The sequence below is a fragment of the Lepidochelys kempii genome, chromosome 2 (assembly GCF_965140265.1).
Source record: "Lepidochelys kempii isolate rLepKem1 chromosome 2, rLepKem1.hap2, whole genome shotgun sequence".
Classification (NCBI taxonomy): domain Eukaryota; kingdom Metazoa; phylum Chordata; order Testudines; family Cheloniidae; genus Lepidochelys; species Lepidochelys kempii.
The window spans coordinates 110,571,651-110,584,698 of NC_133257.1; the positions used below are offsets into that span (position 1 = coordinate 110,571,651).

Genomic DNA, 13,048 nt, shown 5'->3' on the forward strand with positions numbered 1-13,048 from the left:
CTTGTTCTTATAATAAACAACAAAGAGACTTAATTCACTAACAGACATAACACACGACAAAACAGAACATAATATGGGCTTTGCCTGGGAGAATGCCTAATGTTCCAATGTCTTCCAAGGGCCTGATCCTGCTGTTCTGACTCTTGACTAATCCAGCTGAAGACAAGTGCTACTTATTTGAATAAGGGCAGCAGCATCAGGTTAGGTAATTTTGCTTTTTTTCCTATAGTTTAACCTTCAAAAATTGACATGTACATTTTATTTCCATTCGGTGGTATAATGAACAAGTAGAATGAAGCACAATAAATATCAAAGCAAAATTAAAAAACAAAATAAATGGACCATAAAATTGTGGCCACTACTTCTGTTTAGTGTGATGAATAAAATAAAATAATAATAAATAGTAATACAATAGAGAAGATAAATTATGCTACAAACATGGCAGTGCCTTATTTCTTATTTCACTATATTTGTTATCAAGAAGACATGCAGTCCAGAAACTCATGGCATACACATTGGCAAAAGCCATAAACCATAAGAATAACAAGGCTCGAAGGAACAAGGCTGACGAAGACGACCCCCAGGGTGACTTTCTTAGATACCAGTAAGTAGATCCCTAAAGGCAAGGAACTAAAGTATAGCAAACCTAGCAACCAAATTAGCACTCGAATTGAGGTCTGGAAGAGCAAGGATGTACAGTTCCACACTGTCCAGTTGTGGGATACAGTTGCAACAGACTCAAAACTCGTGGGCCTGTAGAATTCCACCACCGGGGTAGAGTTCAGAGTCTGTGGGCTTTCTCTCTGCACTTCCATGATGGTTATAACCAGGCAGTTGGAGGAAGCGTGAGAAGGGCTAACAAGAGATGCCAGCCTTTTGGGAGTTAGCAACAGTTCTGTAGGATTATCTGGCAGGCACTTCTTCCCCTTTCCCCCACAAGCCAAATTCACAAGGATGTTGTTGTCATCAGGAAGACTACTAACCTCATCATCAGGCAGGCATGTCTCAAACCTACAGAATGGGCACACTATGACTCCCTGAGGAGAGTCCCCAAAGTCTATGATCTTGCAAAGGCATTTGGCACATACTCTGTGACAACACTCCAGCACTTTTGGTTTCCTCTGTCTCTGATTATAGCGGTTGTAACAAATCTTGCACTCAAGCTCATCTGAGCCCTGGGACTCCACAGGATCCTCTGGTAGTTGACTGATCATTTCTTCTTATGGTCTGTAGACTTGTGATGATGGGAGTCAAAAATAAATGCTTCACTAAGGATGCTATTAGGGCACCTCTCAGATTATCATACCACCCATATCAGCCAGGAAAACAAGAGAGGAAGATGTCACAAGTACCAGTAATCTTCATTCATTTTCAGCTTCTGTCAATGACATTGTACTGTGTGTCCTTCACTCTGTGCCATGTATCCATGTAAACAAGACAATGTGGACTTTCTGTAGAGGAAAGAGAGTCTAGCATTGTTAGCACTGAATTGACAACAAGTCTTTTACAGCTTTATCTTCCCAATAACATTTTAAAAGCTCTCTAATAGCATTCTTAAAATAGTTTTTTTTTTGTGTCAGACAGGGCATATACAGTAACCTTGCTGATTATAAAATTTTATACCACTCCAGACATTTATGTATCCTTAGTCTTGCATATAGCCCCATTGCCTCTCTAAACCTATTAAACCCTTATTGGGTCCTCATTCTGTTAGGTTTGTTCACTTATCTAGGACCCTGTTTTTTATTTTTCTCTCTTTACATATCTGTAAGTGCACCTCTTTTCCATTATGCCTCGAAGCCAAACATACAGGGCAATGAGGAGTGGGCTTTTACTATCCAGTCAACAGTCCCCCTTAAAAATACATTTTGGGCCCAACCATTACATCTCCCAAGTGCCATGGCCTTTTTTTCCTGATGCTTCTAACTTTCTATGCTGTGATGACGGGTTGTAGACCCCTAACTAGAGAGAAGGTTGTAGGAAGCTTGCATTGCTGCACCCCCTGTACTGGGTGGGGTTTCTGCCACCAGGACCTGCAGCTTGGGTTGTGCTGGCATAAATAAATAAGTCCTGCTATGTAACAGATATTGTGTGTATTATCCTGGCTTCTGGGCATGTTACAGATATTAAATACAAAACATCAACCAATGCTGCCTACATTGGGTAATAATAATTGTCAACCTCTATAAACCAGTGCAATGTGCCAGAGGGCAAAAAACTTTCCATAATATTACCCCAAATTCATTCACATTCTTGGCCAAAACACTAAGTTTCACAATGTGTTTTGAAGACCACAGCAAATTCATGCTCTGGCAGAGTACCACAGACAGTGTGTACACAGCTAGTTACTTGCCACTAGGAACACTCTGTCCTAATACTCTGATCCAGCTGAGCTGTGCTTGCAGACGCGGATTAAAATTTCCTTGGGCCAGAGCAAATCGGGGGGTAGGGGGCTCTCCCCCCACTTCTGTCTGTGGCACCACCCACAGCCCCACCGCTTTCTGCCCCTTCCCTGGGACCCACCCCTGTTCCACCCAGGGTCCCCCCATTCTGCCTGCCCCACAACCCGTTTGCTCCTTTCTGCTCCCCCCCACCGTGGTCCCAAGACCGGAGAAGCTCTGTCCCCACGCCATGGCCCCGGGGCCATAGCAGGGAGTGAGAACTTCTCCAGTCCCAAGGCCCCAGTAGGGGTCCAGGTGCTGGGGCTTCTGCCGCCATTCCCCGCACTTCTGCGTGGGACCAGGATCAGGACTCCGGGACTTCTCCTGCCCTGCCTGCCAAGTGCTTCTGCCAGAGAGAGGGATTGGGCACGGGGGCTTCCACTGCCGCCATGCAGCTTTTGCCAGGGATGGGGTTGGGGACCACTGCGGGGGCTTCCCCCACCCAGGAGCTTTTGCCGGGGAGGGGGTTGGGGGGTGCTTCCCCCATCCCACAGCTTTTGCCATGGTCGGGGCCACTGCAAGAGAGTTTCCCCCGTTCCAGAGCTTCTGCCGGGGCCAGAGGGGGAGCTTCCCCCACCCCATGGCTTCTGCCAGATTCAGGGGGTTACTGGCTGAAGAGAGAAGTCTTTTGGGTATTACTGTGTAGTCCTAATCAAAACTTAGCTCTCTACATATTTTTGCTTTCTGGCCCTGATGAGTGTTTCCAGGCTTCACCACAGCCTATGTCCTTGTATTTGTCTCTCAATCTTTAAACTTTAATATCTTGATCATTAGTTTTGGCAAGGTTTTGATTTTATTTATTCTCTTTTTTAGATTCTTCTGTCAATTAATTGTCATCCTCTCAGGCGCCCAAACATCTCCTTTATGGATCTCTAATGTACTTGTATTTTGTATTATTTGTCTTAACTTCCAGTGCAAATTGGGTTCTACTCTCCACTTCTAGGTTTTAAAATTTACTTTCAGATTGTTTACACAAGATACAACACTTTGAACGAAACAGGAATGGAAAACAATGAAATAGTGCAAACATATAATAATATACTCTTATGAGAATTTATATTATACAGACTCCGTCATTCATTTTCTTCTCTTATTTCTACATCTCACTTCATTCACTAATCTTTCCAAACATCCTCCACACCTTATTGATAAGTTAATTATTATTTGTATTGAAGGCATTATGCTAGGCACTGTAAACACATAATACAAACAGCTGCTCCCTGCTGCATGGAACTTAAAATCTAAGTATACCAGGAGACACAAGAGGTGGATACTCACATGACTCCTGGTTACTTTTTGCACTTCTTTATTCATTTACACTAGTCTTTTTATTTTACTCCTGGTATCATCTCCAGATGACCTTTAGTCATACATAAATGCCACAAGATACTAATCCATCTGGAATCTGGGAAACCTACAAAATGGGCACAGTAAGATGAAATGCTGGCCTTCAAGGATCCTAGAAGAAAAGGCTTAAAAAAACCTAAAAAAATTTGGGGCCTTGGATTTATAAATCCCATCTCATCTGTTTTTTTTGTACTGGGTGTGAGATAGGGCAGTGAATTCATCAATTCACAATTAGGGTTGGTCAAAAATTCTGTCAAAACTGTTTTTTTTTGTTTTGTTTTGTTTTTTTTACAGAAAATTGGGGTTTGAGAAACCAAATTTTTTTCACAAAGTCTGCTTGCCATGGAAAATTTCAACTTCTTGTTAAAAACCCTCAACCCCAAAATTTTCAGATTTGAATCAAAGATGTTTGTTTTTTCAATGAAAAGTCAAACATTTCTGCAGAAAACAAACCCATTTTCCAACCAACTCTACTCATAATTTTATCACATTTGCTTGCATACCATAAACATGTATTGTATGCTAAAAAAAGTATTTCTGTGTAGCAAAAAATACATTATTTGGCCAGATTCAGCACTACTATAAGACATCAAAATTCCATTGAAGTTCCACTTATAAAAGTAGTAGATTTGTCTCATTATTCCAGATTTCCTGAACCCCTTCTTCTAGCCTTCAAGTAACCCCCCAACCTCTCCAGGCTCATCATCACAAGCAAGCTCCCCACAGACCAGGACACACCAACTCAAAGTGGCACCGCGCCCTGCCAGATGCAAAACCTGCAGATGTGTCTCCACTGCTATGGTGATCAATACCCCCACAACACGCCTTTCAAGATTCCTGGGTCCAACAACTGCCTATCACAACATGTGCTGTACCTCATCCAGTGCACTAAATGTCCCCATGACAACAGTGGGTGAAACCAGACAATCGCTATCCTCTTGAATGAACTCACACTGCAAAATGATAAAAAAAAAAAAAAAGACAAAAACACACTATCACCTCTATGTGAACACTTTTCACAAAATGATCACTCTGTATCTGACCTCTCAGAAACAGGCACAACACTTTCAGAAGATGAGCCTGGGAACTTAAATTCACAACTTTGCTAGACACTAAAAATCATGGTCTTAGAGACACTGGATTTATAACTTTTTACAACAATCTGTAACCTACCAACCTCCCTTTTTGTACTATGACTACAGGGGTGTTAACAGGCTACCTCACCCTGATTGGTCCCTTTGCATATGTACAAACTACTTATGCTAAACTGCTTTTGCCAGGGACACAACAGGAATGGAGTCTTAGAACTTTTAGAATTGAAAAGGAGAGGCAATATACATCTGGCTGTGGTTAGTTACAGAAGCAAAGCTGACTGTGCACTCAACTCTGCCACCTTTGTTCATGGGTATGTACACAGTTCCTGGACAAAGATGACAAAGACAACACTGACATTTCACACAGACGCTTCTATTCTCATAGCTCCACCTGAAATATATGCATCCGATGAAGCGAGCTGTAGCTCACAAAAGCTTATGCTCAAATAAATTGGGTAGTCTCTAAGGTGCCCCAAGTCCTCCCTTTCTTTCTGTTTGACCTTGTATTTAGTTGTGAAGCTGGGATTACCTTTCCCAGAAGAGCTCTGTGTAGCTTGAAAAACTTGTCTCTCACGCCAACAGAAGTTGGGCCAATAAAAGGTATTACCTCACCCACCTTATCTCTCTAAAATCCTGGGACCGACCTGGCTACAACACTGCATACAAAAAGAAGAGAGGCAGCCAGGAAGCTGGAGGTTGGGCATGTGTAGCAGCACGGATTCCTGTGTTTATGGGAACTAGAGCCCAGGGCCACACACAAGCACAGCTAAAGAGAGGTTAGAAATCAGTGTTAGTCAGGCAAGAAGTTCCCTCTGTATCACAGTTCAGGCATGGTGACAGGGCAGTGTGTGTGGGAAGCTTGCCCTACGGCTGCTGTGTAGATAAACACAGGACTCCATTCATCAGGGCTATCCAGCCAGTGCTTTTTACAAGCACTAAATGCACACAAATTTTTGTGTGTGTGGAAGTTTATGGTTATAGGCACATTTATGCAAATATTCATGTTAGCTTAGTCATTAATTTAAAATGTATAAAATGTATAAAAAATGTCAGCTGAAGCTGCGCAAAACTTGGTAGTTATGAAAAAAGTACCCAGAGAATAACTGGCCAAGGAACAGGGGAAATGGGTGCTAGTTGTCTGTGTGGGGCCCATTTGAGGGAGTTTTACTCCCCTTACTTGAGCTTGCTTAACGCAGGCTCTTGTAGAGGGCTGCAGACTGGCAGTGTTCGTTTGAAAACTGCTCCTCTGCTGCACCCATTTGCTGGGGGGTGGGGGGGTTTGCTGGCTTGCAAGGGAGGCATGATGGTGATCCTGAAGGGGAAGCAGGGTGATGCCAGGTGCTTAAACTACCTGGTTGAATCTCTTTCTCGGTCTCCAAGCTGTTATGCAACACAGCGGGAGGCAGCCAAGTTGCTAGCTGCAGGAGCAGGTACCCTGATGTTTCCCTGTGGGCTGGTAACCACCAGAGAAACCTCTGGTGCTTGGGAATATGCCGCAAGTGCTGCTGCACTCCAATGAACATGGAACAGATCATTTTCTGAGCCTGGAAGTGGGAGCAGGAGCCATTTTATATTCCTGATCGGGCTGCTCCATCTCAGTCAGTACGGACAAGGTTAGGGATCTATTGCTACATTAGCAAAGCCCCCCAGCCTGTCCCAAAGAGCTTCCTTGAAGATCTTCTTTCTTCCAACTGGAAGTCACTCTGGAGGGAGCAGGAGAAAATTTACAGGGGAAATAAAAATAAATGTAATTCCCAGGGGAAAGAATCCCTTACAAAAGCTCACTGGCAAGGAGCAGATGAAAAACATCTGCTCTCTTTCATGGGGCCAGGACAAAGTGTTTCAGCAAATATGCCAGCAGGAGGAGCTTTGAGTTAATTAAAAAAAAAAAAAAAAAGGAACTGGCATCATCTCACTGGTTTGGATGGAAATACCCTGCTGATATGACTATAGTCCAGAAGAGGACATCCATATTAGAAGAATCCTATTTACAAGAAGTATTTAGACTTCCCTACAAAGGCCACACTTTGTCTTTAAAGCTCTGTAGCTGATTTTTAAACTATTATACCATCCATACCTATATTATAAATCAACAGCTCCTCCAACAAAAGCTCTTTACAAATGACAACAACCCAGTCCAAAATTACAGAGATGAAACAGCCAGAGGCATGCTGCCCTTCAAAAGAAGAGACTTTTTAAAAATATCAAAATACTTTCCTTCAGAAATCTCACAGAAGCTCTTTGATCACGTCTAGCTTTCCCAACAAATTGCAACCTCTTCTTCGGTATTGATTGAAAATCATATCTCCTGTAGACCACTGCATTCATATTCAACCAGTTCCAACTATATACTGTCTCAGCAGCAAGTGCCCATATCACTGGATTTTTCCAGCTTGTGCCATGCAGTCTGCTAAAATAAAAAACTGCTTTACTCATCTTGACATTTGTCTACACTACATTCAATGCTCTGGCAGCTATAGTGTGTTCAACATGTTTCATGCCACATTTCTGCTAGCATTGGACAGTTTTTAACAATGAGCATTTGCCTGTCAGCTCTAATCAATGTGTCACTTTGCATTAATTACAGGATGTGGGATATTGATTTGTTCTTGGTTTATGGTGAACTGTGTACCTACACTGAAAAGTGCCTTAGTGAATTCTTTGCATGATAAAATGATTCTTACTGGGCAAGGGAGAGAAGCGTGGTTTTTTTTTTATAAGGCTTTCAAAGAAAACCCAAGAAGTACTGTGCATGGAAGCGAAAATTTGCAACATGTGCAGCTTAAAGATTTTATTAATATTTTATAAATATATAATACCACATACAATAAATCTGAGGCAGGGACTGTCTTTTTACCAGAGGTTAAAAGAGCACTTAGCACAGTGGGGGCTCTAACTACTGCTGAGCTACAAATAACAACACTAGAATACAAAATATAGAAAACTGACATTCGGGTATGAGGTGCATGAAGGAAGTGAATAGCATATACAATGGTGTTATAGTTACAAAGAGTATAAACACATGTGTTAAACTGTCACAAACCATGTGTAATTCTTCCTTGTACCAATAGTCTAGGTGAGATTTTTAGGATCCTCTTCTCCTTAATAATGCACATCTAACTTAGAGTATATTTATTTATGTGAATGGCTGAGTGAGTACCTTGGCCTTTGAACTTTTATAATATGCAGTAACATAAAGGGTTTAAGGTATTGTGTAGTTTAAGGGATAACAATGTAATCAATGGGTAACACTGTTTTTCTGATTCCATTGGTAAAGGTTCCTTGTGTAGGCAGGGCAGACATTACTTACCTTGTTTTGTATCTAATACAGAGTGATATTTACCTACTATTGTACACTGGCTCGGCATGTACTTTCCACCACATTTTTGCCGATACATGAGCAGAGATCACCAGACTCCACCACATGTAACCTAGTGTAATTTGCATTACTTCTTAATTATTCTAATACTAAAACTATGTGCCGGATAGCAAGTGAAAGTGACAGGAATATCTGAGGATGTTTATTGAAAACAGAATACCCTGCATAACTTCCCTTTAGCTCCAGACAGAGGCTAAGACAATGCAGATACAAATCTTGCAACTGACTATGATGTAGACTGCTCCATCAATGAGGCACATAGAAACCAGCTTTTCCAGAGAACGATTTTATTTCTCATATATAATTATTAAATCATTTACACAGCAATATGCTGGTGGAATATTTTTATCCAAAATTAAGCTGTGCTTTATTTTATTTTTAGAATAAAAACAACAAAACACAAAGGGCCAGATCCCACAGAAGGTATATATTGATTTTAGTGGATTAATGCTAATTTACACAATTTAAAGATTTGGCCCCAAATTTGTATTTAAAATGGAAACAAAATTAGTTTTGTTAAAAAAATTATTCAACAATTCTTTCTTTCTTTCTTTCTTTCTTTCTTTCTTTTAATCTCTGTTAATTAATTAATTTCCTGTTTACTTGGGCTTCCACTTTTTTCTGTATTGGACAAACTGTTTGGTTACTTTTTCCTGCAATACTTTTTCACTGCAGATGGCTTTCCCTTTATGACTCTAAAATCAAAATAAATGATCCATTATAATATGAATAAATACTGCACTATAGAAATCCTATCCTTAAAAACACAATCATTATGCTATACAAAGAGATGAGAATTACTTCATAGAGCAGGCTCAAAAATTTACCACTCTTCTCTGGTAATATTTTTTTCACTGGGTTGCCCAGTTAGGTAGATAATCTGGGGCCCTGTTTTCCTTCTCCAGATTTTTTGCCCTTCAGAAGCTCTGAGAATTATGTGGTGTCTGTAAGACTTTGATTCTAGATGATGAATTGAAAAGATATACAATGATAAATAAAAAAGCTTGCCAACATTTTATTATGTTAATTAATGTTTAATTATGTGATCTGCAGATATGTAAACCACTTATCTTTATGCTCAGCATTAATAAAAAGCCAACATGTTATTATACTGGGTTTCAGAATGCCTGCCAATTAAAGATGATAACATTGTGGAAGTTTGCCAGGTAGTTTGCTTGACACAATACATTTGAATGTAACACATTAAAGTGAGTTAAGAAGCATCGTCACAGAAGCTTTTTGGTTTTTTTTTTATTTTAAGATATATTGTTGTACTGGAAAGTGTAGATTAATACATACAAAATTACACATCACTAAAATACTACAGAATTGTTTCCCTTAGGACATATTTTGTATTTTCTATCATTTGGGAGGGACCTTTGAGTGTGGGACCAGATGAGAACAAATTACAGTACTCAGTCATGATTTCTTCAGTCAGGTGAAATTACCATCTGTGCCAAGGGAACAAAAAAGGCCTATGTTCTGTAAATCCCACGTGAACCTTCAAAATAGAGTTTAAATAGAAATTAAGCAGTGCATAGGCCGTGTGCAGGTCTTCTGGTCTGGGTCTATAAATAATTCCAGCATGGAGTGCAAGGGAAGGTGTAATTCTTCCTTCTACTATTGCTATTACAACACGGGTGAAAGTAACTTAAAGGACTTACCGGTACTCCGGAGTCCTGAGCGGAGGGGCATGGCCTCGACCAGAAGAGGCGTGGCCTCAACCGGGAAGAGGTGGGGCCTTTAAATACCCAGGCCATTTAAATCAAGATTTAAAGGCCCCAGGGCTCTGGCTAAATCACCCCCAGAGCTACCAGCTGCAGAGGCGGCTGGGAGCCCTGGGGCTCAGGGGCGATATAAAGGGCCCTGGCCTCCACTACCACAGCAGAGCTCTGGGGCCTTTAAATCACCGCCGGAGCCCTGCTGCTGCTACCCCATGGCTCTGGCAGCAGGGCTCGGAGGGCGCTTTAAAGGGCCCGGGGCTCCCCACAGCGGCCGGAGCCCCTGACCCTTTAAAGCGCTGCCAGAGCCCTGCCGCCGCTACCACAGGGGATCCAGCAGTGGGGCTCTGGCGATGCTTTAAAGGGCCAGGGGTTCTGGCCGCTGCGGGAAGCCCCGGGACCTTTAAAGTGCCAGCCTAGGGAAGCTGGTCCGGTCCAGCACGGCGTACTGGCTCTTGCCGATGGACCGGACCGGACCGGCTTACTTTCACCTCTGAACACAGCTTCCCTGACACTGCAATGTTTTACTTGGTACACCTTGCTAATTAGCCACTGAACATCTATATATGGAAAAGAGATGGTTCTGAAGCAACATCCTAGATCTGGAAACCCTGCAATTTCAGGAAATTCAGATCTAGTTCTAGATTCGAACTCTATCGTCTATGCCTGCCTCTAATATGTAAATCGGTGATGGATGCAAATCAGAAAGTTTGGACATTTGGATGTTTATCTCTAGCTCTCTGAATTGTGATTCAGTCTGTACGCATGAAGTGAAATCTTGATCCCACTGAAGTCAATGAGAGTTCCGTCACTGACTTCAATTGACCCAGGATTTCACCCAAGAGATTTCCAGACCTCTTGTAAAACTTCCAGTACTCCCTGGTAGCCAGGCTGGCAAATCCATAAAACAGCCTAGGTGTGTCCTGGGTGAAACCAGGAAGTCCAGAGCCCTATGAAAATTAAACACAAAAACAATGACCTATGATGGTTTTGATCTCAGAAAATATTCCACTTCAATTGGTTCAAATTTTAAGGAAAGGTCTGTGTAAAAATTCTCTCTCATTCTTATTTTACCTGAACAAGTTAGCACAGCCACACTATAAAAGGAAAAAACAAAGGAATTATACTTGATGCAGTGTTGATACTGAAGTTTACGCATATTTTGCTATGTAGGTTTTATGTTTTATTCAGAATTGGTATTATTTTTCTTTGCCAAATAGAAAAGAAAATGTGAAAGACAACTGGATTTACTTTAGTTACAGAATGCTGACAATTCATAAGTGGCAGAACAACCTACTTCAGATACGAACTTTCACACATGAAGCAACCCTCTCAGTCCTTACCTTCCATCAACAAGCCTTTCTGGAGAAAATCTGAACCGAACTCTGTCCTGATTGATGTGCTATGCAATCTCCATAACTTCAGGGGTCATCTGAGAAACATATAATCAAACTCTCTAGGTATATTAACATGTAAGACCTGAACTTCAGTTTACTTGGAAAGTATATTTAAAAAATAAGTGTTGGGATAAAATATATACATTTTTTTGCACTATGCCAATATTTGGTTTACCAAAAATGTGACATTCCCCTCTCAGTTAAGTTTAGTACAAATGGAATTGTATTGAAGGAACTGAGAACGGGATCTAGTTTATAATTCTCACAAATATGCTAAAAAGAACCCTAATAAATTAAAAATCCAGATGTTGAGAGAAAAAAAATATCATTAAATTCTGCTACTTACTAATCATAGGATAAAGCTAAGAAGCATGCCTGCATTGTGGTCTTCCTGGTGTTTGAGTGATCACACAAATGTAAAAATCGTGAAGAGGCTAAGTTTGCCCATGACTGCATTAGTCATCGTGCAGATGTTTGTACTCATATTGGAACGATCCATTGGACATGCTTTGTACACAAGGGGGGGAAAAAGCAAATATAGCAACAATCCAGTAAGTTTGCTTTATGCTTCAAATTTTCTTGATGGTTACTTAATTCATGAGAGCCCTTGCTGGCAATTATGCCACCCCAGCAAGCTTCATTTTCATCTGATTTTCAAAGGCATATTTCCTTTGCCTTGATAGTTTTCACAAATAATGAAATGGAAAAATTCTGGCTGTATTTTTACATAAAGGATGAGGTAATTAGAACCTGTGTCCTCCCTTGAACTCGGTGAATACTGCAAAAAAGTATCTGTGAACATTCATTTGAATGTTTATTTGAGCCTTTCATGATTGAAAATAGTCGACAAGGAGTATCATAGCAATTCCTGTTCTGTATAGCAGAATTTCAGTTTCATAAACAGAGGTCCAGATTGTTTCCCCAGCATCTGCACATAGAGGGGTCCTCCACATGCAGATTTCTCTTCCTCTGTGTGTGGAAGGGGCGCTATAGCCCTTCAGAAGCACTGTTTCCTACACTCACCTTCCCCCATCTCATCCCAGACCTTGCAGGACCCTTTCTGCACAGTCAGAGATCCACACAAGAAAAGTGAGGGGAGGGGGGTGAGCTAGGAAAATAAAGGGTTTGGGGTAGGATGCTCATGTAGCTCTATGGAACTTGCATAGCAAAATTAATAAAGCTCTAGGCTGTGTTAATATTTCCACAGTCTCCAACAAGGAGCTTGGAGGGAACCATGGCCAGAGGGAATCCCTGTCAGTGCAGTTCCCATGGGAGCTGGGCTGGGGCAGTGGCCATTAGGAACAAGAGTAACTACATGGATACAGGGCTTCCACATGAATGGGATCGACTTTTCCAAAATAGGAGGACCCACCCACTTCCCCACAGCAGGACAATGGGGGATAATTTCTGTGAAGGATTTTCACATAAAAAAATCCCCTCCCATGGCTTTCCACATAGGCCCATGGGAAGTACAATGCAGGGACTTTTTGCTCTGTATTTGTACAGTGCCTAGTGCACTGGGGTCCTGGTCCATACCTAGGGCTCCTAGGCATTACTGCAACATGAACAAAAATACCATTATAGCTAGTCAAGGATTCCACAAGAAGTGTTGTGGTAATTTCTCAATCTATAAGCTAACTTTTCCATTGGTGAAACTTCTGAAGTCCAC

General features: G+C 41.4%; 1 protein-coding gene across 6 annotated transcripts in view; it reads right to left on the reverse strand.

The window, feature by feature from the left end:
* Window positions 1-434: 434 nt before the first annotated feature.
* The window catches only part of RNF182 (ring finger protein 182), a 238,260-nt gene continuing 225,646 nt past the window's right edge, over window positions 435-13,048 (reverse strand). For 4 of the 6 annotated variants that reach the window (XM_073331942.1, XM_073331944.1, XM_073331943.1 and 1 more), the window contains one exon: window positions 435-1,451. In XM_073331942.1, coding sequence (XP_073188043.1) covers window positions 477-1,214 — 738 coding nt within the window. In that variant the 5' untranslated portion in view covers window positions 1,215-1,451 and the 3' untranslated portion in view covers window positions 435-476. Of the gene's footprint in view, window positions 1,470-11,325; window positions 11,415-13,048 lie in introns of all 6 variants that reach the window. The other 2 variants (XM_073331947.1, XM_073331946.1) reach the window with 2 other exon arrangements.